The following is a 21,949-nucleotide window of genomic DNA, read 5'->3' on the forward strand; positions in this document are numbered from 1 at the left end:
AAAATGCTCTCATTGTTTCTAATGCAGAACAGCAAAATAAAAGCCCGTGGTGCAGACAGAACGATTCGGACTGTGAGTCCCAGCTCTGATCTCTCCGTCGCAAGAAGTGCTACATTTGTCACAGCGTGCCAAGTATTCTTTTGCTAATGCTGTTCTCCTGCACTATGTAAAGGATGTTTATACGGTCCAGCTGCTATGTTTTATTGCTGTTAATAGGGATCACAGCTCTGCTGCAGAAGCTACAATGGTTTAAGTAAAATCTTTGAACCATTTCTGGGCAGGTATCCAGAAGCCAATGTCTGGCTAAGCTTGTAGGGTTTTTCAGACGCAACTAAACCTGATAGTTGACACTCTTTGATTTCAGAGGGGTTAACATTAAGTAGGCTGGTAGAAAAGTATGTGCTGGCACAATAGACACAGGCAGCAGGTAACCTGGTAACCAGGTAAAGCAGGTAAGATCTTTGCTGATTAAAGACTTGCTAGGCTAATTGAATGAGCTCTGCTCAGATAAACTTAACGGAGATGCAGGAGCCTGTGCCCCATGAAGTCTTTAACCAGACCATTTAAATGCCTGTACTCTGAGCCAGCCAGTACAGAGAGAATAAGGTCACCTATGTGGTAATACCTCATTGCTCTCTCTTTGCTCGTGCTCCTCTCCCAGAGGCTGTGCACACACTGATCAAAAACCATCTTCTGGGATTTCCCTGCTTCTGGAACTGTTTCCATGCTCAGAGGTGTTGGAAATACAGAGCAATCTGTTTATAACCTCCACAATTCAGCGTTACAATGTCTGCAGTGACAATCAGCGTAGAAAAAGTGCATATTACTGGAAAACATTACGAAAAAGATATTCCGTAGGCTGTGCATTTACCAAAACTTCATTCACAGCAAAGCAAATGAATGATCTCACTGATGATGATGCAAGTTTACAAGGACAAAGGAAACTCTCCAGTGGTGACAAAACAACAAGCCAGGCTGTGTAATCCCAGGCTGGATGTGACTCTGGGCAGCCAGGTGTAGTGGTTGGCAGCTGTGTGCCCGTGGCAGGGGGGGTTGAAACTGGATGATCATTGTGGTCATTTTCAACCCTGGCCATTCTGTGATTCTGTGATTCTATGATAACGACCAAAACCATCTGGATCACTTCACTACCATTCATTCAAGCAGTAGAACACCAGGTAAAACTCTATTCTCACAGGCACAGAGAGCAGAAGGGGAATGATTTCCCCTTGTGAGGAGCAGGGGAAACACAGTGAAACAAGAATCAAAACACAAAAAGCAGAGCTCTTAGGCAGGATACTCTGAGGGTGTTTTGATTAAAAAACAAATATAAAGAACACGAGGAAAACAGAGCAGTAAAGTCAGGTGCCTGGGAAGCAATCAACCAAAGCTCAACCCTGACACAGTCCAGCAGAAAGGAACTGGCTGTGGGACAAAGCCATGGTGAGGGTGTGTGACCAGCAGCACACAGGGCACACAGAGGCACGTGAAGAGATGCTGAGCACCAAAGCCAGCTGCTGATACGGCACTGATGTCAGGCTTGAGGCAGCTAGCCAAAATCAGTCTATTGGCTGTTGATGAAAGCATTACGGTATCTTCTAACGTAAACTGGGTTGAAACTGCACGGAAAGAGGTTATGGAGAGGACTCATCCGAATGTTCTGAGTAACTGAGAGAGCGGTGAGGTGCTGGCACAGGCTGTCCAGAGAGGCTGGAAGTGTTCAAGGCCAGGTTGGATGGGGCCCTGGGCAGCCTGGTCTACTATTAAATGGGGAGGTTGGTGGCCCTGTGTGTGGCAGGGGGGGTTGGAGATTCATAATCCTCGAGGTCCCTTCCAACCTGAAACTCAGGGACAAATTAAGGTCAAGCTGGAGCTGAAGTGCTCCTTCAAAGGAGACTGCAGTCTGCGAATCCGGGCAGGATCACTTTCCTCGCCCTGCTGGCTATACCCTCCTCTTCCAGTCGCGGATCTCCCACAGCTCGCTGCCTTCCGTTCCTCGCACGACAGCGCGGCGCCCACAGCCTCGCCCCGCGGCCCCTTTAACCCCGCTTCCTCACAGCTTCCCCCCCTCAGGGCGGGGCTGCGCGTTGAAGCCGGAGCGCGGCGGTGCGGGGCGGGGCCGTGCGAGCAGCGGTGCGGAGGTCTGTGGCGCTTGGGCTGTCGGCAGCACGCTGTTTCTCGGTGCGTTCGGCGAGCTGGGCGATGTGTTGCAGGCATCTTGTTGCAATCGAGTTTACTTGTGAGTTTTGGAAGGCGAGTATGGAGGAAGTTTCCTGCTAACCCAGCACGCGTTCCTTTGGGTGTCGTCTCCGCGTTCCTGTTGACGTTCGGGTAGCGGCGGTGCGCTCAGCACGGCCGTATTTTTTTACCGAAAAGCTGAAGGCGTCCGTTCATCTTACGTCCGGAGTCGGATTTCAGGTACTTTTCCATTCGTGCGTGTGATGTGAATTTCTTGAGGAAGCTTCCTGTTCTTCTGTCAGCGTGCAGAAGGAACCGAGTAAGAAGCAAAGCGAGAACTCAACACATCAGCTGGGGTAGACGGGCCGAGTGGACCCGTGGGGTTCCATCCTGCTCCAGTCTCTTCCTAGAAGTACAGAAAGCTGGAAGGAGGATGCAGGGCAGGAATGAGGGGAAAGGCACGTGGAGGAGCTTCTGTGTAGCGGCAGGAGACGTGCTGCGTGCCTTGCACAAGCGGAGACCTTGGCAGCAGCGCACAGCCTTAACCCCGAGGTTAATGTCGGGGTACGACCAGGGAGCAGGGCTGCGAAGTTTCTGCATTAGGGTAGCCTATGCATACATCAAAACTAAAGCTTAGTATCTCTGTGCGCATATAAGCCTCTATTTGGCAGTGCTCGTGCACTTCTGTACCGTGTTAGTGCGCCAGTTGCTTAGACGGGGTGAAATGCAGCCCCTGCAGAAGCACGGGCAGATTTTGGATTGCTATCAGCATTGTGGTGTTTGTCAGAAGTGAAACATGTCTGGTTGTGTCCTGGGCTGGGGAGAAGGTTAAGTGGTAAACTTCAATTTTGTCTATGAAGTCCCAAAAGCAAAGGTGGAGTTCTGTGGTGGTAATGGGGAAACTGAGCTTGGGTTTGTCTCTGTTAATTAAGTATTGATTAGCCGTTAATCACGGTACTGCAGAGGCATGTGAGGAACCTGGAGCTGGCTGTGTGCTCTCTGGCACCGTGTGGCTCTGCTGCTTTCCTGGTAGAGGCTGTGCTAGTGGTTCCTCATCTGACCTGCACTGGGTTTGGCAGGATAAAGGGTGACCTTATGTGCCTTTAGTTTTATTTTCACACTTGGGGTGCTCTGTACAATCCTAAAGGGTAAGAGCTGGATTACTCTGGGCTCAGTTGCAGAATTATTTGGTCTTTGCTTTCAGTTTCTTTATGTTGTGTCAGAAGACTGAAGAACTAGGTACCTTCCTCGTTAAATAAATAGGAAATAAGGGAAGTTCGGGCTGCAATAACTATCAAGCATGCGAAGTGTCTACAACTTCTGCAAGCTTCACTCATACACTGGGTTAACAGCACTTCCAGAGGCAGGAAGTTGCCAAAGCAGGTTAATCTTTACAACAGCCAGTGCTAAATACCTGGCTTCTTGGGGATGTTTTCCAACTGGGCCATGCAGGTGAGTAAACAAAGTAAGAGGGAAGAGCTTTCAAATGCAGTTATTCCACGAAATTAACTGGCAAAGGGTGCTGTAGAGTCAAGGTTTAGGAGGCTCTCATAGGAAATGGGGGTGGAAAGTCTTCATGTTACAAGGAAGATAAAATAGAAGCTGTGGAGACACCTGCTGGTTTGGGGGAAGGCTGGGCCAGGCTGTTTTTACAGCCTTTAGCTCCTTGCTAAGAAGGCTGGATGACTTGAGCACCTTGCAAAGCATATGCCATAGTTCATTAGGATTTGTGGTCACTTTGGCAAATTCTCTTCACTGATGTCTGAATTGGAGCAGGCTTCTGACTGTGGAAAGCCTTACACAAAGGCAAACTCTTCCTCTTTTATGATGATTATAATGATTGCCCAGATATCTATATATCAGAAGGACAGGCTTGAATCCAGGTGCCTTTATTCAGTATTTCTGCCTTGTCGTTGTCAAAGGTACTAAATGGTTTAACCCTTAGCTATTTGGTAGATCCATTTTAAATGGCCAAGGCTCAACATTTTAATAAAAAGTTAGTATATATATTTATGTAATACTGGTTTTATTTGTTGAAGCTTTAAATCATCTCTTTCACAGAAAGAAGAGGTAGTTATGTCAGCACTGAGCTGGAAGCCCTTTCTCTATGGAGGCTTAGCATCAATCACTGCAGAATGTGGTAAGCATTTCTGTAACTCTTTGTGATTCCTTTAACTCAGATATAGTGCCTTTTAGTATGTGCTTGGTTCTATGCTATCAGGGATGTGGTCTTACATGGTATTCTCTAGCATACAGCATGAGAGTGTCTCTTCAGGACTGACTGAACAGTTGCTCAGAACTTTGCTCTGGTTTAAAAACACTTCTGTCTGTACACTCATATCCATGTCTTGTTTTAATATGACATTTGTCTTTGGATTCTGTTCTTGGAGTGTATTGATCTGATGGTAGATATACATAGCTCTTATTTTGCAAGGGAAGGCGAGTAAAGCTGTTGTTACCTGTAAACACAGTGAACATGAAATAGTTGGATGGGAAGCAGGGAGGGCTTCTGACAAGCTGTCTAGAAGGAAAGGGGTGATGAGCTAAAATGAACTGCTTTAGTAGAGTCCTGATAAAACGGATCATATGCTTTTCTTTTCAGGAGCATTTTTATATATGGTGATATGAAATAAAGGCTGGTGTTTCTTATCTCGTCTTCTTTGTCTCCTTTGTTTAGGTGAGCACTTGCTTAGCTTTTCTGTTTGTCTTTTTTCTTCAAGGTACTTTCCCAATTGATCTGACTAAAACACGTCTGCAAATTCAAGGTCAAGTTAATGATGCCAAATATAAGGAGATCCGCTACCGAGGAATGATGCATGCCCTGGTCAGAATATTCAGAGAAGAAGGATTGAAAGCCTTATACTCTGGGTAATACAAATTGAGTTGCAGTAGCATCTGCTGACCAGTCTATTGATGAGTATAAACCCATTGTGGTTAGACTCTTGGGTTTCAGGTTGATAAGGTAATTGGAGGAGATGTGCTGTTCTTCTCAGTCTGCAATTTGAAAGCCTGAGCTTAATTACTGCAGGCTCTGCTCTCAGCATTGTCACTTGGTAGCTTTTTTTTTTTAATGTAATGACCTACTTGAGAAATTGTATAGCAAAGCATAACATTACTTTATAGAATGATGCTACAGTTCTTCTGCCTATGCAGTGCTTCTGTAGTGGTTTTGTTATTCATCTGGAGAAAATCGAGCTTAACTCTTGTTAGTTTACTTTTTCTTACTTTGGCACGTATGAAACTATGCATGTTTTTCTTTAAAAGGTGTAAGTAGCATGGATGTAATTTGCAGCTATTTGAGGCAAGCTTGCCAACTATTTTATTGATCAAAGTTCAAGGCATGCTCTGGAAGTAATCCTCCCACAATTCATTTATGCTCTTGCAGTCTTTATTAAAACGATAAACATACACTCACTAAAACTCAAAACAAGCCTCCCCATCCAACACCAAACAAAAAAAACCACCTTGTTTTTGTCTGGATTAAAGTATAGATTTAAATGAACAAGCCTTTGGTCACTAGCTTGCCTTCAGTCTCCCACTTTACAGAAGAGTATTTGTCAATCAGACTATTGCAAATCTGAGCATAAATATTATCACTGCCCATTTTTACAGGATTGCGCCTGCAATGTTACGCCAGGCTTCATATGGAACTATAAAAATAGGCACTTACCAGAGCTTAAAAAGAATGTTTGTTGAACATCCAGAAGGTGAGCAGTTTGTGTGTGGCTGTTTAGCTTCTTGGGAGGTTTCAGGCTTTGTAAATGTGCAGCTAAACTTCTTTATTTTTTTCATGGAGTAGATGAAACTCTGATGATAAATGTTCTGTGTGGCATTCTTTCGGGAGTAATTTCATCATCTATTGCCAACCCGACAGATGTCTTAAAGGTAATTATGTATTTGTAATTGTAATGCATATGAAATTTGTCCTTAGCATCATCTTTCTTTCCGTTGAGGATTTGCAGAATCTCCTTTGACTTAATGGTCACCTCTAATGAAAAAGAAAAAATTCTTCTGCTTATAATTGAGAAGTGTGTTTCCTAAAAGCACTGTGAAATTCATCCTTCCTAGCCTGGTGTGGTTATTTAAAGGCATTTCTAATGGAAGCTTGTGCTTTAAACAAAGCATCGATTAATTGTTTCCCAACGTGGTGTCTGCATTTGGCTCTCTTTGGATTTCAGCAAAGCTCTCAATACTGTCTTCCATGGTATCATGAGCCAAAATGTTTAGCCAGACAAGTGCATAACGGGATGGGTGAACAGTTGGCAGGTGGGTTGCACTCACAAGGTTCTAAATAGGGTTCCATGAGGCTGCTGACCAGTCATGGTGGGTTTCTCCAGAACTCAATTTTAGGACCAGTTCTCTTCAACATTTTTATAAATAATCTGGATACAGTAGAGTGCACAGTAAGCAACTCTGATCTGCAATGACGGGGAGTGGTGGAATCCTTCAAGGGTAGAGAGGCCTAGAGGAAGATTTCAGCAGATGAGAGGGCAGAGTGATCACCAGCTGTATGATTAGAAGCCCAAATCTTCATCTTTTTACTTTCCATTTTTGAGGTGTTCTTATGAGAGCACTGTAAGGGACATCTTGCAGGAGCCACCTGCCTGTGTAATCTAAATGGTGTAATGTCCAAGTACAGAAATAGAGGTGATTTAATGCAGCTAAAAACTACACCTCATACTGATTCAAAATTAGCATCGTGGTAATGCCAGCTATCAATTTGTATTCAGAGAAATTGACCTTCTTGTTTCAGAGACTGCAACTTGCTGTGTTTTTTAAAACTATCTTAAACTGTTATTGGTCTTCTGATTGAAAAATATTCTAATTTGGTCTTCAAATAATCTCAGATCAGAATGCAAGCCCAAGGCAGTGTGATTCAAGGAGGAATGATGTGCAACTTTATCCAGATCTATCAAAACGAAGGAACTAAAGGATTATGGAAGGCAAGTGTTTCGAACCATATCCTGCGTTTTCAGTATGCTTTGCTCAACTGTATTTCATCCAGAGTATTCTCAAGCAGAACATGGATATGCAGGTAGCTAAGATGCATGTGGTTTGTCTTCACTATTTCACTCCTGGTGTCTCAGTGACTTTTAACAAAGAATTTCTACCAGTCTTATATTCAACCACTAGTCGAGTCTTATTTTAAAAACATTAAAAAAAAAAAAAGACTTAAGTTAGGGTAAATGCTTCTAGGGCTTGTTTTTGCTTTGTAAAATATCTTGACTGTATTCTATGATGTTAACAACAACAACAAAAAAAAATCAGCCAAACAAAAAAAAACACCCAGAAACTCACCAATGAAAATAAAACAAATCGCAAACATTCAAGTTCTCTAGCTCAGGATTTCTTGTACTCAGTCTTGTAGGTTGTCTGTTTTACTGCCTACTGTCAGTAACTAATGAAAGCTTATTTTGAAACAGCTGGAGAATAGAAATGGTTTCCTAAAAGCTTCTCCATGTGTTTTGCTTTTCCGCCCATCTTCCCCTACTTGTTAATTTTGCATTTAGTTTTAAGGGCAGCTGTTTCTGAGATCTTAGTTGACCATTGATGTAAATTTAGAGGTTAAGCAGAGAGGTGGAGTAGCAAGAAGAAGCAAAAATCAACCTTTATTCTGGGAAGTACCTGGCAGATTTGTGATTTCTTGCTTTGTACTAGGAAAGGTGATATTTTCTGATGGTGCATGAAGATGAATTGTGTTTTTGTTTTTGTTTTAAACTGTTCAGGGGGTATCTCTGACAGCACAGAGAGCTGCTTTAGTTGTTGGAGTGGAATTACCAGTATATGACTTCACCAAGAAGCAAATAATCATGTCTGGATATATGGGAGACACAGTGTATACTCACTTCCTGTAAGTTTGTCTAATTAAATTTGCTCCCGTAGCTCACCACTGGCTGTGTGGAATTAATCCTGATTTTATTTCATATTATTTCCCTTCTGAGAAGATCCTATTCTGCCCAATCAGCCTAAATGTAACTATATTTCTGGTGTGTTTATGCTTTTCAGTGTGATAGCACTTGAAATGACACGTAACATGCAAGTTTATTTAGGATCTGAATTTAACTTTCTTTAGAATATGGAATTCTATTTTGTGGATGGCCTGAACCATGAAGATTTGAAAATTGAACTTGGGGAAGTTCAAGTCAAATAATTCTTATTTGAAGAGGTACAAACATCTGTAAAAAGTGTCTTTGTATAGGGTGTGTATATGAAATCTTTGAAGATTAGGCATTGTAAATAAGAAGTGATTTTCACATCAGTTAGCTTGTTGTTTTTTGTTTTAAATAAGCATCAGAAGTGCTGGTTTGACTCTTCTTTCTGTGAGAGGCTGGGTTGTTTTTTTTTTTTTGTTTGTTTGTTTTTTCTATTTTTATTTTTTTTCTCTTTTGTGCTTTCTTGTAAGCATGGTAGGTCAAACTCTGTTAAAACTGTCTTTTCTCAGCTCGAGTTTTACTTGTGGGCTAGCTGGAGCCCTAGCATCCAACCCAGTTGATGTGGTGAGAACACGCATGATGAATCAGGCGAGCCAGCCAAATGGGGGGCACTCAAACTACAAGGGTACTTTGGATTGCTTGTTGCAAGTAAGTAGCTTGCATATCATCTTCAGTAGAAAGTGGTGCCTGGACAATAACATAGGTGTAGAACTTGAAATTCTGAGTTCATGTAGAAATTAATCCAAGTAACTTCTGTATGCTCAAGAGGGCTGCACTGCCTCTATGCTTGGTGTGAAAAGCAGCTGCTGTTGTGGTGGGTCAGAAAAACAGCTAGCTTGGTGTACATACAGTGAACAGTTTTCAGTAATTAGATGAGAAGACTACTTAGCAGCATTGTTTTTTACTTTATACAGAGTTTGGAAGTTAGGGATGTGACTTCTGCAAGGTATTTGAAAACTATTTCATAACAAAAATACCACTGTCCTTTTTTGCTTGGCGGTATGTTTGTATGGCTGTGCCATAGGGATGGCTGCCATCCTAGGTACCTTCCAGTCAAGTAGGAGTGAGCAACAGGGAAGAGGTGAACTTATCTTTTGGCTCAGATTTTCTTATTACAGGCTTACTGCAGCACCCTGGAAGCAGATAAGTTAGGGTATGTTTGACCTGGGAAAAGAAACCTGCAGTTTTTAGTGCTTGAACACACAGGTTTTATCATCTTCCTTTTGCAGTAGGTACTCTCATAGAGGCTGAGAGTAGGCTGTGTTCCCCTTTGTCTGGTGATCCTGTTTTTACCTCTGGGTCTAAAGCAAGAAATGGGAGGGTCATATGCATACTTCATCACTTCTAATTTTCCTCACTGATTGAGTTACATAAATGTGTTCCTGTTTTGTTTTCCAGACCTTGAAGAATGAGGGCTTCTTTGCACTCTATAAAGGGTTTTGGCCGAACTGGTTAAGACTTGGTCCTTGGAATATCATTGTATCCTTTAAAGGTGTGCCAAACAGACTAAGCTAGCCTTGCAACAGGTACTGAGAAGTTGTCAGAGTACTTTTCCTTAATGGGCCATCATCTGGTGGATCATTTCCTTAGTCAGCTGCTCCCAGTCAGTCAGTATATATATTTTATATATATATTCACAGTTGTACTTTGAAGTCTTTTTCCATGTATCTTAGTCTAACTCAACTTTCTCTAGTGTTTTATTGCCTGCTAATCAGAGCCCTGCAGAAAGTGACCTGGCAGTAGTAATGCTATTCCCATGAGCAAACCTACTTCAGTTCATTGAAGCAGAGAAGAAAGTCTCAGGGGTCTCCTGCCTCTTATTCTCTTTCCAAGATTCTTAGGAACAGGGCTGGGAGAACCATTGCCATAGCTAGTCTTGAAGTTCTCCACATACAGCAGTTCTCTGAAAGCAAGTTTGATTGTATTATGTAGTACTACCAACAGTCAACACTTTATGAAGGAATGAGGTAGCAGTGGAAGGAAGTTTGATACACGTAACTATTTTTCACTGTGTGAACGAGAAACAGTTCTTAACAATTGTTTCAGTTCTTTGTGACGTATGAACAGCTGAAGAAATTAGACTTGTGATGTCCTGACCCATATACTGAATTCAGCTCACTGGCTTTAGAGCAACTTGCAAGTTACCTTGAGTAGATCCAAGGAAGAGGTAATCAGAAGACTTTGGAGGAGAGCCATCTAGAAGTGAAGTGACTTCACTGCAAACTCTGGCTTCTTTGACACGGTGGCTTGCTCACGTGATTAAGTGGATGATGTGCACTATTTTTGAGTCTGAACCAAAAGAAAACACCAAAAACAGCAATGCCAAATGGCAGAGACACTCACAGAATCAGCAACAACTGAGAATGCTAAAATGCTGACATCCCACATAGGTCCCTCCCCTCCCCCCCAAAAGGGTGGAGCAGTCTGGAAGGGATGCCATCTTTGCCTTAAAATAGGAACCACTAAAAGGCCAGCCGCCAAAAAGCAATATTCCCCCACATAGCACCCCCAAAAGGCTGGTTCCCTACTATGAAAACAAAACACAGCCTCCAAAAGCAGACACTTCCACAAAGAATTTTTGTACCTCTCCAAAATAGCCACTAACCCTAGAAAAGGTCTTGGAGGTCTTCTCTGACCTTAATGTTTCTATGGAATCCCCGGTGTCTAAAGACCCTATCCGTCAAGTAATAACCCAGATAGGCAACTTTTCCCCCTGGGCTTGTGCTCACTCTGGCTGCCCTGTGGATGGGCATCCCACCACAAGTTCATGGTTAGGAGGTGGGTTGTTAATAACACACGAGGCCATTTCTCAGGTCAGATGGGTTTTGTGTATCTGCTCACATTCATCTTCACTGTAGTTGTTGCCATGCTGCAATTGAAATATTTGTAAATACTTTTGTACAAATTATGTACGTCTAACTTTTATTATGTGTATTAAAGATTTTGAGATAACCAGGTAGTGGCACTAAACTGCTTTCACATCTATTCCAATGGGGGGTGGGAGGGGTGGAGGGTAGCTCTTTAGATACCTTAGGGTCATTCCTAACACTTGGGTCCCTCTGCTCCAGCAGAGACAGCCAGAGCAGGGTGTCCAGGACACGGGGAAATGGCTGCAAGTTGTACCAGAGGAGGTTTAGGTTAGATCTGAGGAAGAACAACTGCTCCCGGAGAGTGGTCAGGCACTGCAATGGCTGCCCAGGGAGGTGGTGGAGTCGCCATCCCTGGCAGTGTTCAGGAGGCGTCTGGATGAGGAGCTGTGAGATTTGGTTTAGTGCTTGTGGTAGCAGTGGTGATGGGAGAATGGTTGGATGGTCTTACAGGTTGCTTCCAACCTCGTGGCTCTATGATTCTATGGCTCTGGGAGATCTGTATGGAGGAACCCCGCAGCCTCAGGGCTCCCCTGTGCAAGGCTCCCTTATGCTGGGCTTTCCCGCGTCGTCCTCCCCGCCGGCAGGGGGCGCCCGCTCGCTTTCTCTCTCCTTCCCTCCTCGCCACGCGGCCCGGCCCGGCCCCCGGAAGCGCCGCCGCGTTCCGCCCCCCTCTCCGTCCCGTCCCGTCCCGTCCGCCGCCGTCAGCATGGAGGAGCCGCTAGCGGCCCTCGAGCCGGCGGGCAGGGAGTCGCGGGACCGCCTGAGCCTCTGGGATCGCCGCCCGCACCCCGCTGCGCCGCTGAGCGACCGCCAGACCGACTCGGTTCTGGAGCTGAAGGCGGCGGCCGAGAACCTGCCGGTGCCGCCCGAGGTGAGGCGGCGGCGCGGCCTGGGCGGGGGAAGCGCGGCGCCACGTCGGCGGGTCCGGCCTCAGCGCGGCTCCCACGCGGCGGTGCCGGGCCTGCGGTGTGCCCGCTGGGCCCTACGGCGGGCCGGCTCCGGGCCGGTGGGATTCGCAGCGAAGCTGGGCAGCCGCTCCCGTCACGTCCCAGCAACCTGCGTGGCCTCAGGGCGTCCTCCTGAGCCCTCGGTTCATCATCGTGGAGCTGCGTTTCTTGTGGCCTCTGGTTTTGATCCGGTTCATAGGTGCTGTCACCGCTGTCAGTTCCTGGTACACAACCACGGCGTGGCTGAGGCTGGCAGTCCCTCTGCTCCAGCCTCTCTGCTCCGGCACGAACACCCAGAGCACGGTGCCCAGGGCCACATCGAGGCAGCTCTGGGAGATCCCCAAGGAGGAGACCCCACAGCCTCTGTGCAGCCTGTGCCAGTGCTCCATCACTGCACAGCACAGAAGGGCTCCTGGTGTTCAGAGGGAACCTCCTGTGCTCCAGTTTGTGCCCGCGGCCTCTGGTCCTTCCATCAGACACGGCTGACAGAGAGCCTAGCTCTATTCATTTGCACAATTTCCGACTGCTCCAGCAGGCAACATCAATCCAGGAACGGCATTTAGAAGCTCAGTGATTTGTTGTTGCCATGGAAGATGTGTTTTCCCACCCAGTTATAAAATGTCATGCTCTGGTAAAGCAGTGAGTTATTTATGAATGCTCGCCTGCTGCTGTGTCTACAAGGGAAAGTTCAGGTTGGATGTTAGGAAAAATCTTTTCTCCAAAAGAGTGGTGGTGCAGTGGCACAGGCTGCCCAGGGAGGTGGTGCAGTCACCATACCTGGGGGCGTTCAAGAAATGTGCAGATGTGGCACTGAGGAGCATGGGTTACTGGGCGGGCAGGGATGCGGTAACAGTTGAACTAGATGATTTTAGAGGTGTTTTCCAGCCTTAATGGCTCTGTGAAAGGGTAATAAAGTTACAGAATCACAGAATGGCCTGGGTTGGAAGGGACCTCAACGATCATGAATCTCCAACCCCCCTGCCACATGCATGGCCACCAACCTCCCTCCTGTTTAATATCAGACCAGGCTGCCCAGGGTCCCATCCAACCTGGCCTTGAACACCTCCAGGGACGGGGCATCCACAACCTCTCTGGGCAGCCTGTGCCAGCACCTCACCACTCTCTCTGTTTACATTTCCTGTGAGAGTTTCCTATTTGAAGAAGATGATTTTGCAGGTTATAATACCATATAGCTATTCAAGTTAGCAGTCAGCAAGTGTTTGAAAGGTTACAGTAACAAAGGAGAGAGAGTAAGCCAATTTCTTCCTGAAATACACCTGTAAAATTTCATGCTTCCTGCTTCCTCTTTTATGTGAGCTGTCAGTAACTGCATGAGTAAAAGCTGGCAGATACCCAGAATGATTTTAGGAGGATGTCCTGCTGTTGGAGGGTGTTCTTAAGGCTCTGTAACAGTTTTGCAACAAGACAGGTGACACATTTGGCAGTTGGGACAATGGGAATGCAGAGACATTAAGGGCTCTGGCTGTTTTTAGCTTTTAATGAAGTGGGTTAGGACAGCAGCTCCTCAGCTGTTGGAAAAGGAGGGTCAGTAGTGGCCACTGGAAAATCCCCTGCCTATTTTGGGGAAAGGGTATATAGATAGTGAGCAAGATAAGTCAGGCTGTGTTTTAATCATAGAATGGCTTAGGTTGAAGGAGACCTTATAGACTGTTTATTTTCAACCCTCCTGCCATGGGCGGGGTTGCTGCCCATGAGATCAGGCTGCCCAGGATCCCATCTGATCTGGCTTTGAAAGCTTCTAGATAAGGGGCACCCACAGCTTCTCTGGGCAGCCTGTGCCATGGCCTCACCACCCTCTGAGTAAGGAGTTTCTTCCTAACATCTAATGTAAATCTCTCCTCTTTTAGTTTAAAGCCATTCTCTCTTGTCTTGTAACTATCAAACCTGCATAGAATGTTGATCCCTCTCCTGCTTGTAAGCTCCCTTCAGTTACTGGGAAACTGCAATGAGATCTCCACAATGTCTTCTCTTTCCCAAGATGAACAAACCTAAATCCCTCAACCTTTCTTCACAGAAGTTCTCCAGTCTTCTGAGCATCTTTGTGTCCTCCTCTGGACCCACTCCCACAGCTCCACATCCTTGTTGTGCTGGGGGCCCCAGGCCTGGACACAGTACTCCAAATGGAGCCTCACTAAGGACAATCCCCTCTCTCACCCTCTCTCTGCTGCCACCCCTCTGTTGATTCAGCCCAGGATACTGCTGGCTTTATGGGCTGCCTTGTGTCCAGCAGAATTCTCAAGTCTTTCTCCACAGGGCTGCTCTCAGTGACTTCTCCCAGTCTGTACTCAATATCTGGGATTGCCTCAACCCAGATGCAACACCTTGCATTTGGCGTTGTTGACCCTCACTAGGTTCTCATTTGCCCACTTTCTGAGCCTGTTCAGGTCCCTCTGGATGACATCCCTTCCTTCCTTTTATTGTGTCAACCACACCACTCAGCTTGGTGTCATCATCAGGGTGCACTCAGTGCCACTGTCTGTGTCACTGGTAAAGATGTTGAAGAGCACTGATCCCAAGACAGTTTAATGTGAGAAACTGCTTGTGATCAGTTTCCACCTGGCCCTAAAGCCATTGGCAACAACCCTCTGGCTTCAATCAACCCTCTGGTGACAATCCAACCAATTATTTATCCACCTGATAGCCCAACCTTCACATCTGAAATAAGGATGTGGAGTGGGACCATGTGAAAGGCCTTGGCCCTTGCCTTTGATGTAGCCTTGGCCTAAGACCCTGGTTTTTTAACATGTGAATCCTGGTTGCTCTTTCTTAGCCAGAATGGTATTGTAATGAACATTTTACTGAGTAAGCAACCTTACAGAGAGCTGCCAGGTTGTTTTTAAAACTGTTCTCTGCTTTTACGTTATTCGTATTATTCTCAGCACTAGGAAACATGCTTCAGTTGTCAAGTGAATCGGAAAGGTCTTATTCTAACAAAGATCACAGAGCAGTCTTTGTTCTGCTAAACTGTTCTCAGTGTATAAGCTGATTAATTGCCTCTAATAGTATTCAAATAAGATTTCTCCCAATTTGCTTGTTTCCATATTTTTATTGCTTAGGAAAAGAAATAATCCTGGTGGGTAAGAATTTCTGTTCAACAGGAACTATTCTTCTAAAAATCCTTTCTTTTGTGTTTGTCATGCAGTATTTTAGGTGCCTGCACTAGAAGTAAATGCCAGCAGTTTTCTCACATTGAAGCTTTGGAATGTGTTACTGTATTTGAGCTGGGTGTACCAACTTCTAAGCTGTCTGACTGAAGTTTTTGTGTGTTTGTGAGCAGCTTCCCATTGAAGATTTATGCAGCCTGACATCCCAGTCGTTGTCTGTTGCACTGACAGCTGCAGTGCCAGAATCCACGGAAGATGTTCTCCTGAAAGGATTTGCCATGCTAGGGATGGAGAATGAAAGAATTGAAACAGCACAGCAGGTAAATGATGCTGGGGAGCCAGTAGTCTTCAGAGGGTTCTTTAAATATCTGTGTCTCTGCACACTTCTTGGAGGCTATGTTAAATTTTTTTTCGTCTGTTTTCAATATGTGTGAAGGAACATGAGGGAAAAACATTGTTGAAGTCTAAGCTTTTGAGTAATGGATACTTTTTCCATTTTGAGTGAATGTTAGAGAGTAGGGCATATCTTTGGTGTGGCTCATAATGTACAAGAATGGCAGCTCCCCCCAGTTTTCAGTGTGACAGCTCTGTTGGTTCTTTGTGCAAGTAAGAAGAGATGAAGTTCACTCCTTTTCATTTTAGTTCAGTGTTAGAGTTGTATTTTCTCTTGATTAATAATTAAGTTGTTGAATGTCTCTGCTTTTAACAAAAGCTCGTCTCCTGAATTCCTATTTCATAAATGTGTGGTGGTTTCTTTTTGTAACTGATTTTATTGCATGTGAGTTGTGTGTTGTTCTCACCATAAAATCTCTTCCAGTTCTTCTCCTGGTTTGCTCAGCTGCAGACACAGATGGATCAAGATGAAGGTGCCAAGTATAGGTACGTGTTCTTCCTCAGTTCCTTCTGTTGTAAGTAACTTAAATCCTGAAGGACTTAACTGTGTCCATATAATCTTAACACACGTGCAGGTTCACCTGCTGGGTAATTCTGCAGCAGCTGATGCTTTCGAAGGCTGAATGTGCTGTTGCCATCCTTAAGGCTGTTGCTGTGTGGCAGAACAGTGAAGAGACACAGATTTCCTTTGGAACTGCCCAGTATATTAATCATGGAGTCATAGAATCACAGAATGGCCTGGGTTGAAAAGGACCACAATGCTCATCCAGTTTCAACCCCCTGCTATGTTGAGGGTCACCAGCCACCAGACCAGGCTGCCCAGAGCCACATCCAGCCTGGCCTTGAATGCCTCCAGGGATGGGGCATCCACAGCCTCCTTGGGCAACCTAGGCTGTAGACAAAGACATGCTAGGAGCTATCCTGTGCCTTTTCTGCTGCCACTGGTGTTGAAATGCCATTCTCTGAGGGAGGCTCTGGGCCACAGATGGTGGTGGTGGTCATTTCTGCTCTCACCATTCACCAATGACTGTATGTGTGAGGTTGTGTCTGCATTGCCAGCATTCCTTGACGCTTTATTCAGCTCCACTTCTGAGGCATGCTATTCTCATCTATTTTTGTCCAACTGACTTTTCCATCAGCCTCTGAAGAGGCCCTTCCCACTGATTTTGTTTTATACCTCAAAAATGTTATACCTCAAGGCTGCATGGCTCAGCCAGATTTGCAGATGGCCTCTTCAGAAACTGGCCCAATTTGAATCTTAACTTACCCTTGGCTATAAAGAGATTGTGCTGAAGTCCTCTTGTTTTTCCATTTAGCTTTGCTCTGTCTCTTCCTCTTGTTCTGACATTCCTGGATGTGGCATTTCCTAAAATCAGAGCTTTAAGCATATGCTAAGCCTGTGCTCAGATCATTAAACATGTAAAGAATGACAGCCTCACTCTATACCAGTGGGCCTGTTCACATTAAGGCATGCAGATGCTCACCGTGTCACGAACATAGAGTGGTTTGTGGGGTGGCCAATGTGTAATTATCTGCAGGAGACCAGAGGAGCAGAAGTGGTTCTTTGCCTGATTGCATGAGACTAATCAGAGCTGTGAATCTACGTGCTGCTTTGTATGTGGTAAAGAAGAACTCGGAAGTTTTAGCTGACACCAGGAGTCATTCATGTGAAATGGTGTTTAAGTCAAACGGTCCACTTGACATTAGAGTTTGTCATCACTGAGCCTCAGACAGGCTTGGTGACATTAGATACAAAGTCTTTTTCATTTAGGCCTCTTTCAGTTCTCATGCTAAGTTTTAACTCTCTGGTTGACTGCAGCTACTTTAGGAGAGTAAAGTCATTTCTAAATGGAAACTGAAAATTGCCTTAGTGGAAGCAAGGTGGGTAGAATTTAGCTGTGAGCAGTAGCCTGCAGTAATTGCTACATTTGTGTTGTCCATCTAAACATTCTTTGCATGCTGTAGACAAGCTGAAATGTGTGTTGCTTCATTCTCTGTAGTTTTGCTGTAAGGGATGCCAAGGCAATGGAGTCACTGCAGTGGCTATTTCAAGAGTTTCTTTATTTCTGGAGGCCGTGAAACATCTGCTTGACATACACACTTGTTTGGTGTGAGTCTTTTATTCCCTGAGACAAATTAACACTAGGAGAGGTAGGGCCAGTTTCCACGTAGGCAGTTGGATTTAGAAATGTGGGAAGGGAAATTTTACTTGTTTCCTGATGATTCTCTTTTTTCTAGGCAGATGAGGGATTACTTGTCCGGCTTTCAGGAGCAGTGCGATGCTATACTGAATGATGTCAATAGTGCCCTTCAGCATCTGGAATCACTGCAAAAACAGTATCTTTTTGTGTCCACAAAGACAGGAACGCTGCATGAGGCCTGTGAACAGCTTTTGAAAGAGCAGGTGAGCTTTGCTGAGAAGATTACTGGAAGCTTCTGATCTACCGTACACCAAAGGTTTTCTTCCTTATGCTGAGGAGATTTGTGAGCTGTGCTGGCAATCCCTACATTTGCTTTGAACCACATTTGCATTGTTTACAGCAAGCTTTGTTGAGATTAATAATTCCTATCATTTACAGACATATTTTGAGCTGTTTTTGTGAAGAAATATTCTTTTTCATTTTCTAGCTTATTTCCCAGGTATTTTCTTTCTCTGCTTGAACTATTTCATCAGTGATATAGGGAACGTGCTTTCTTAGGCTTTAGAATGTCAGTGGTGCAAGGATTTCTTGAGACATGATATAGCATGCAACAAGGTCTGACTACTTCAGAACTTGTAACTTGTAAAGATCCTGCTCCAAAATTAGTCTCAATCGTTGTTTTTCTGACATAGCACATAGGTAGGAGTTCATCTGTTACTTATGCTGAAATGTTTAAAGAAAGAAGTACCTGGTAGGAGAGGGATGCTAGAGAAGATTTGATATCTCTTCTGAGAACAAAAACATGAGTAATTTTTTGGGGGATGTGCTGCTCTCATCTTCACTTACAGCAGTAGCAGTGCATCTTTGTGAATGGAACCACTTTCAAGGTAGCCAATAGAAGAAAGTTCTTAAGTCATAGAATCATAGAATGGCCTGGGTTGAAAAAGACCACAATGCTCATCCAGTTTCAACCCCCTGCTGTGTGCAGGGTCACCAACCACCAGACCAGGCTGCCCAGAGCCACATCCAGCCTGGCCTTGAATGCCTCCAGGGATGGGGCATCCACAGCCTTCTTGGGCAACCTGTTCCAGTGCATCACCACTCTCTGTGTGTAAAACCTCCTCCTGATATCTAACCTAAACCTCCCCTGTTTCAGTTTAAAGCCATTCCCCCTAATCCTATCACTGTCCACCCTCGTAAACAGCCGTTGCCCCTCCTGTTTATATGCTCCCTTCAAGTACTGGAAGGCCACAATGAGGTCTCGCTGGAGCCTTCTCTTCTCCAAGCTAAACAAGCCCAGTTCCCTCAACCTTTCCCCATAGCAGAGGTGTTCCAGCCCTCTGATCATGTTAGTGGCCCTTCTCTGGACATGTCATTCCTGTACTGGGGGCCCCAGGCCTGCGCACGGTAGAAGCCCAGCTGGGGCTTCACAGGAGCTGAGTAGAGGGGTACAATCACACCTAAATATGTAGGTCAGAATTAGAAACAGCAACTACAGTGTCTAAATTGGTATAAAGTCCCTATTTTGTACGTGGTGAGGGATTTTTGTTCAAGTAAAAATAATATGTGCATCAGTGTATAGCCCCAACAACTTTTGTCCTGCTATATATTTGCTGGGTAGTGTGGGCTGCTTCAGTGCACATGGAAGCAGGATCAATGTATTGAAAGAGAAAGTAGCTTCAAATTTAATGTCTCTGCAAATCTGTTCTGACATTTTCTGCATTTTTGTGGATGATTTGAGATACTCAAAACTGGAAAAAGAAGTCTGAACAGCTCCAGTTCTGTAATACAGGTCACTTAGAGTTCTCTGAAATACTAATGACAGCACAGCTTGTGTATGCAGGAGTACCTATGGAATGCTGATAAACCCACAGAACAGACATTTTTGAAAGTTATGTGTCTTTCTCTGATATGAGAGAAAGCAAGTGTGAAAGAGAAGAGCAAGCATGCATACACTGCTGCATTCCTCATCTTTTATTGTATGTGTTTGGGTGCAGGTAATTTGGAGCTGGTTAACACTGATGTGTGCTGAGAGCATTTGAACTTTTAATTTTGTAGAAAAGGAAGCTGAATGTTTCTTAGATATAAAATTGCATGCTAACTTAATGATTTTCCTTATTTTTAATAGTCAGAACTTGTTGACTTGGCTGAAAACATCCAGCAGAAGCTGTCATATTTCAATGAGCTGGAGAACATCAACACAGTAAGTATTATTGCACTGCTAAGAGCATTGGTAAATGAAAGTGTACCAATCTTTTGAGCTTTGTCACTAAAACAAAGTTGCATTGATTCTTGCAATGATACTTTGTCTTTTTTCCAAAGAAACTGAACTCCCCTACCTTGTCTGTGAACAGTGAAGGATTCATTCCCATGCTGGCTAAGCTTGATGATTGTATTGCATATATTTCATCCCATGTAAGTGACTCTCAATTGTTTTTAGTCAAATCTTAAGTTTCACAACTATTCAAGCAGGTTTTATTTTCCTTTAGAATATTCTGTCTGCCACTAAGAATGAGGAGATGACTGTTTATATTTATGCATGTAAAATTTTTTACTGAATATATACTTAATATTCTGCTTGATTTTAATAAAATGCTGCCGTTAGTGTGTGGAAATTATCATTTCTAGCTAGTAAAATAGTATTTTAATTTTTGATAAACTTTTAACACTTCTACTGTTCTTATTTCGAATGGATTTCTTATTTCTTTCAGCCAAATTTTAAAGACTATCCTGTATATTTGACTAAATTCAAGCAATGCCTTCTGAAAGCTATGCACCTTATCAAGACATACACTGTGAACACGCTGCAAAACCTCACAAACCAGTTAATGAAAAGGGTAAGGTGAAACAGTAAGTGGTAACTTGAGCTGTACTGAAATCTGTAGTGTAATACTGTGTAGTTTTCTTCAGTGTTTTTTTGCCTGTTGGCCTGGTTTGTGCCCAGTAGCTCTGAATCAGCCACAATACATGCTGCAGTTTGTGTTGACAAATAAGGGTGCATGACAGAAATATGGAACTGGGGGGATCAGGTTTGGAGGTTGTGGAGAATAATTCAAGGGTTAATGCAAGAGCTGGGAATCAGAGGATAACAAAGAAAGAGGGACTGTAGACATTTTTAAAGAAAGCTGTTGCTGATGGATACCCTCAGAGTAAAGTTGGTTAAATGGTGCTGAACATGTTCCATGTTCAGTTTGTGGGTGTTTTGCTCAGTTCTCTGAAACTTCTAGTGTTTGTATCTGCTAGAATTGGTTGTGGCCAAGTGTTGAGTTTTGTTATTCCAGGACAACAGAGATGTTGTAAGAGATTAAAAAGGGCTGGTGAGAACTAATGTTGTGCCTCGTATGCAAGTGTTTTAAACATTCTGGCGTTTTGGTCTGTGTTTGTTGAAGGAGGATCAGGTTGCTCACAAGAAAGGCAGAAGAGTTTTCCTGTCCTCATGTTGTTTTGAAGAAAGGGCACTTGCTTCTTACGATGTCATAAGGAGATAAGGGGAAGTAAACTGGTAGCTATACAGGATTTCTGCTGTGCCTGTAAGTGCTGGAATTCCTGCAGATTTTAGCTGTGTGCCCAGGTGGTCTGAGAAGCTACAGGAGCAAGTATCTCAAATTCTGACCATCTGAAACTTGAGTGTGACCTGAAATTTTGCTTCTCAGCTTTGGAACTGATAGGTGCAAGGGAAATTTTGTTCCATTGTTGTACTGCAGACCAAAGAACAGCAGTCAGTAGAATGTGGCAGATCCAGAGGAAGCTGTTGGCTCTGGTGGAGAATGCCTTAATTACTGAAAGTAACTTTTGCTATAGAAACTGTTGGTTGAAGCTTTAAATGTGGGGTTTGTTTTGTCTGGCTTGATCAGAGTTCTAAAAGAAGCATACCTTTCTAGGTGGAAAGTGCTGAAGACAGTAAAAATGCAGGCCTTTGTTTTAGAGCCTAATTATCTCAGCCAGTTAATGCTAGAAGCCAAATACAGTATTTTCCATTTTAACCAGTTCTTCATCTCTTTTTTTTTTTGTTGTTTTGAAGGATCCTTCAGCAGTGCCAAATTCTGACAATGCCTTCACGTTGTTTTACGTAAAATTCAGAGCAGCTGCTCCCAAAGTCAGAGTAAGTAGGTTGGCAGGTAACTTAAAAATAAAACTCTGAAGTGGGTTTTGAATTTATTAGTAGTGTGAATGCAAGGATTGCACAATAACTATGCAGGGGGAAAAATAATTCTGAGTTATTTTCCACTGATTACAAATATTCATTTAGTGACAGTAACTTCTTTGTTTTTTGTTGAGTAGACTCTTATTGAACAAGTAGAGCAGAGATCTGAAAAGATGCCAGAGTGAGTATGTCTACAGATCTTTTTTCAACTATTTTAA

General features: G+C 44.0%; 2 protein-coding genes across 3 annotated transcripts in view; both read left to right on the forward strand.

The window, feature by feature from the left end:
* Positions 1-2,123: 2,123 nt before the first annotated feature.
* SLC25A30 (solute carrier family 25 member 30) lies at positions 2,124-11,076 on the forward strand. Its single transcript, XM_042839250.1, has 10 exons — positions 2,124-2,418; positions 4,240-4,318; positions 4,899-5,046; positions 5,791-5,885; positions 5,978-6,063; positions 7,026-7,121; positions 7,905-8,029; positions 8,621-8,759; positions 9,510-9,590; positions 10,158-11,076. The coding sequence occupies exons 2-10, from the start codon at positions 4,255-4,257 to the stop codon at positions 10,197-10,199; spliced, it is 876 nt and encodes a 291-aa protein (XP_042695184.1). The 5' UTR covers positions 2,124-2,418; positions 4,240-4,254; the 3' UTR covers positions 10,200-11,076.
* A 611-nt stretch (positions 11,077-11,687) lies between these two features.
* COG3 (component of oligomeric golgi complex 3) overlaps positions 11,688-21,949 on the forward strand; it is a 31,267-nt gene continuing 21,005 nt past the window's right edge. Inside the window, exons 1-9 of one of the 2 annotated variants that reach the window (XM_042838889.1) lie at positions 11,688-11,852; positions 15,227-15,373; positions 15,871-15,932; positions 17,685-17,850; positions 19,716-19,790; positions 19,910-20,002; positions 20,299-20,424; positions 21,609-21,689; positions 21,869-21,912. In XM_042838889.1, coding sequence (XP_042694823.1) covers positions 11,688-11,852; positions 15,227-15,373; positions 15,871-15,932; positions 17,685-17,850; positions 19,716-19,790; positions 19,910-20,002; positions 20,299-20,424; positions 21,609-21,689; positions 21,869-21,912 — 959 coding nt within the window. Of the gene's footprint in view, positions 11,853-15,226; positions 15,374-15,870; positions 15,933-17,684; positions 17,851-19,715; positions 19,791-19,909; positions 20,003-20,298; positions 20,425-21,608; positions 21,690-21,868; positions 21,913-21,949 lie in introns of those variants that run through there. The other variant, XM_042838890.1, reaches the window with a different exon arrangement.

Source organism: Centrocercus urophasianus, unplaced genomic scaffold (assembly GCF_019232065.1).
Source record: "Centrocercus urophasianus isolate 14NV4802_14NV808 unplaced genomic scaffold, USGS_Curo_1.0 seq_9, whole genome shotgun sequence".
Taxonomy (NCBI): domain Eukaryota; kingdom Metazoa; phylum Chordata; class Aves; order Galliformes; family Phasianidae; genus Centrocercus; species Centrocercus urophasianus.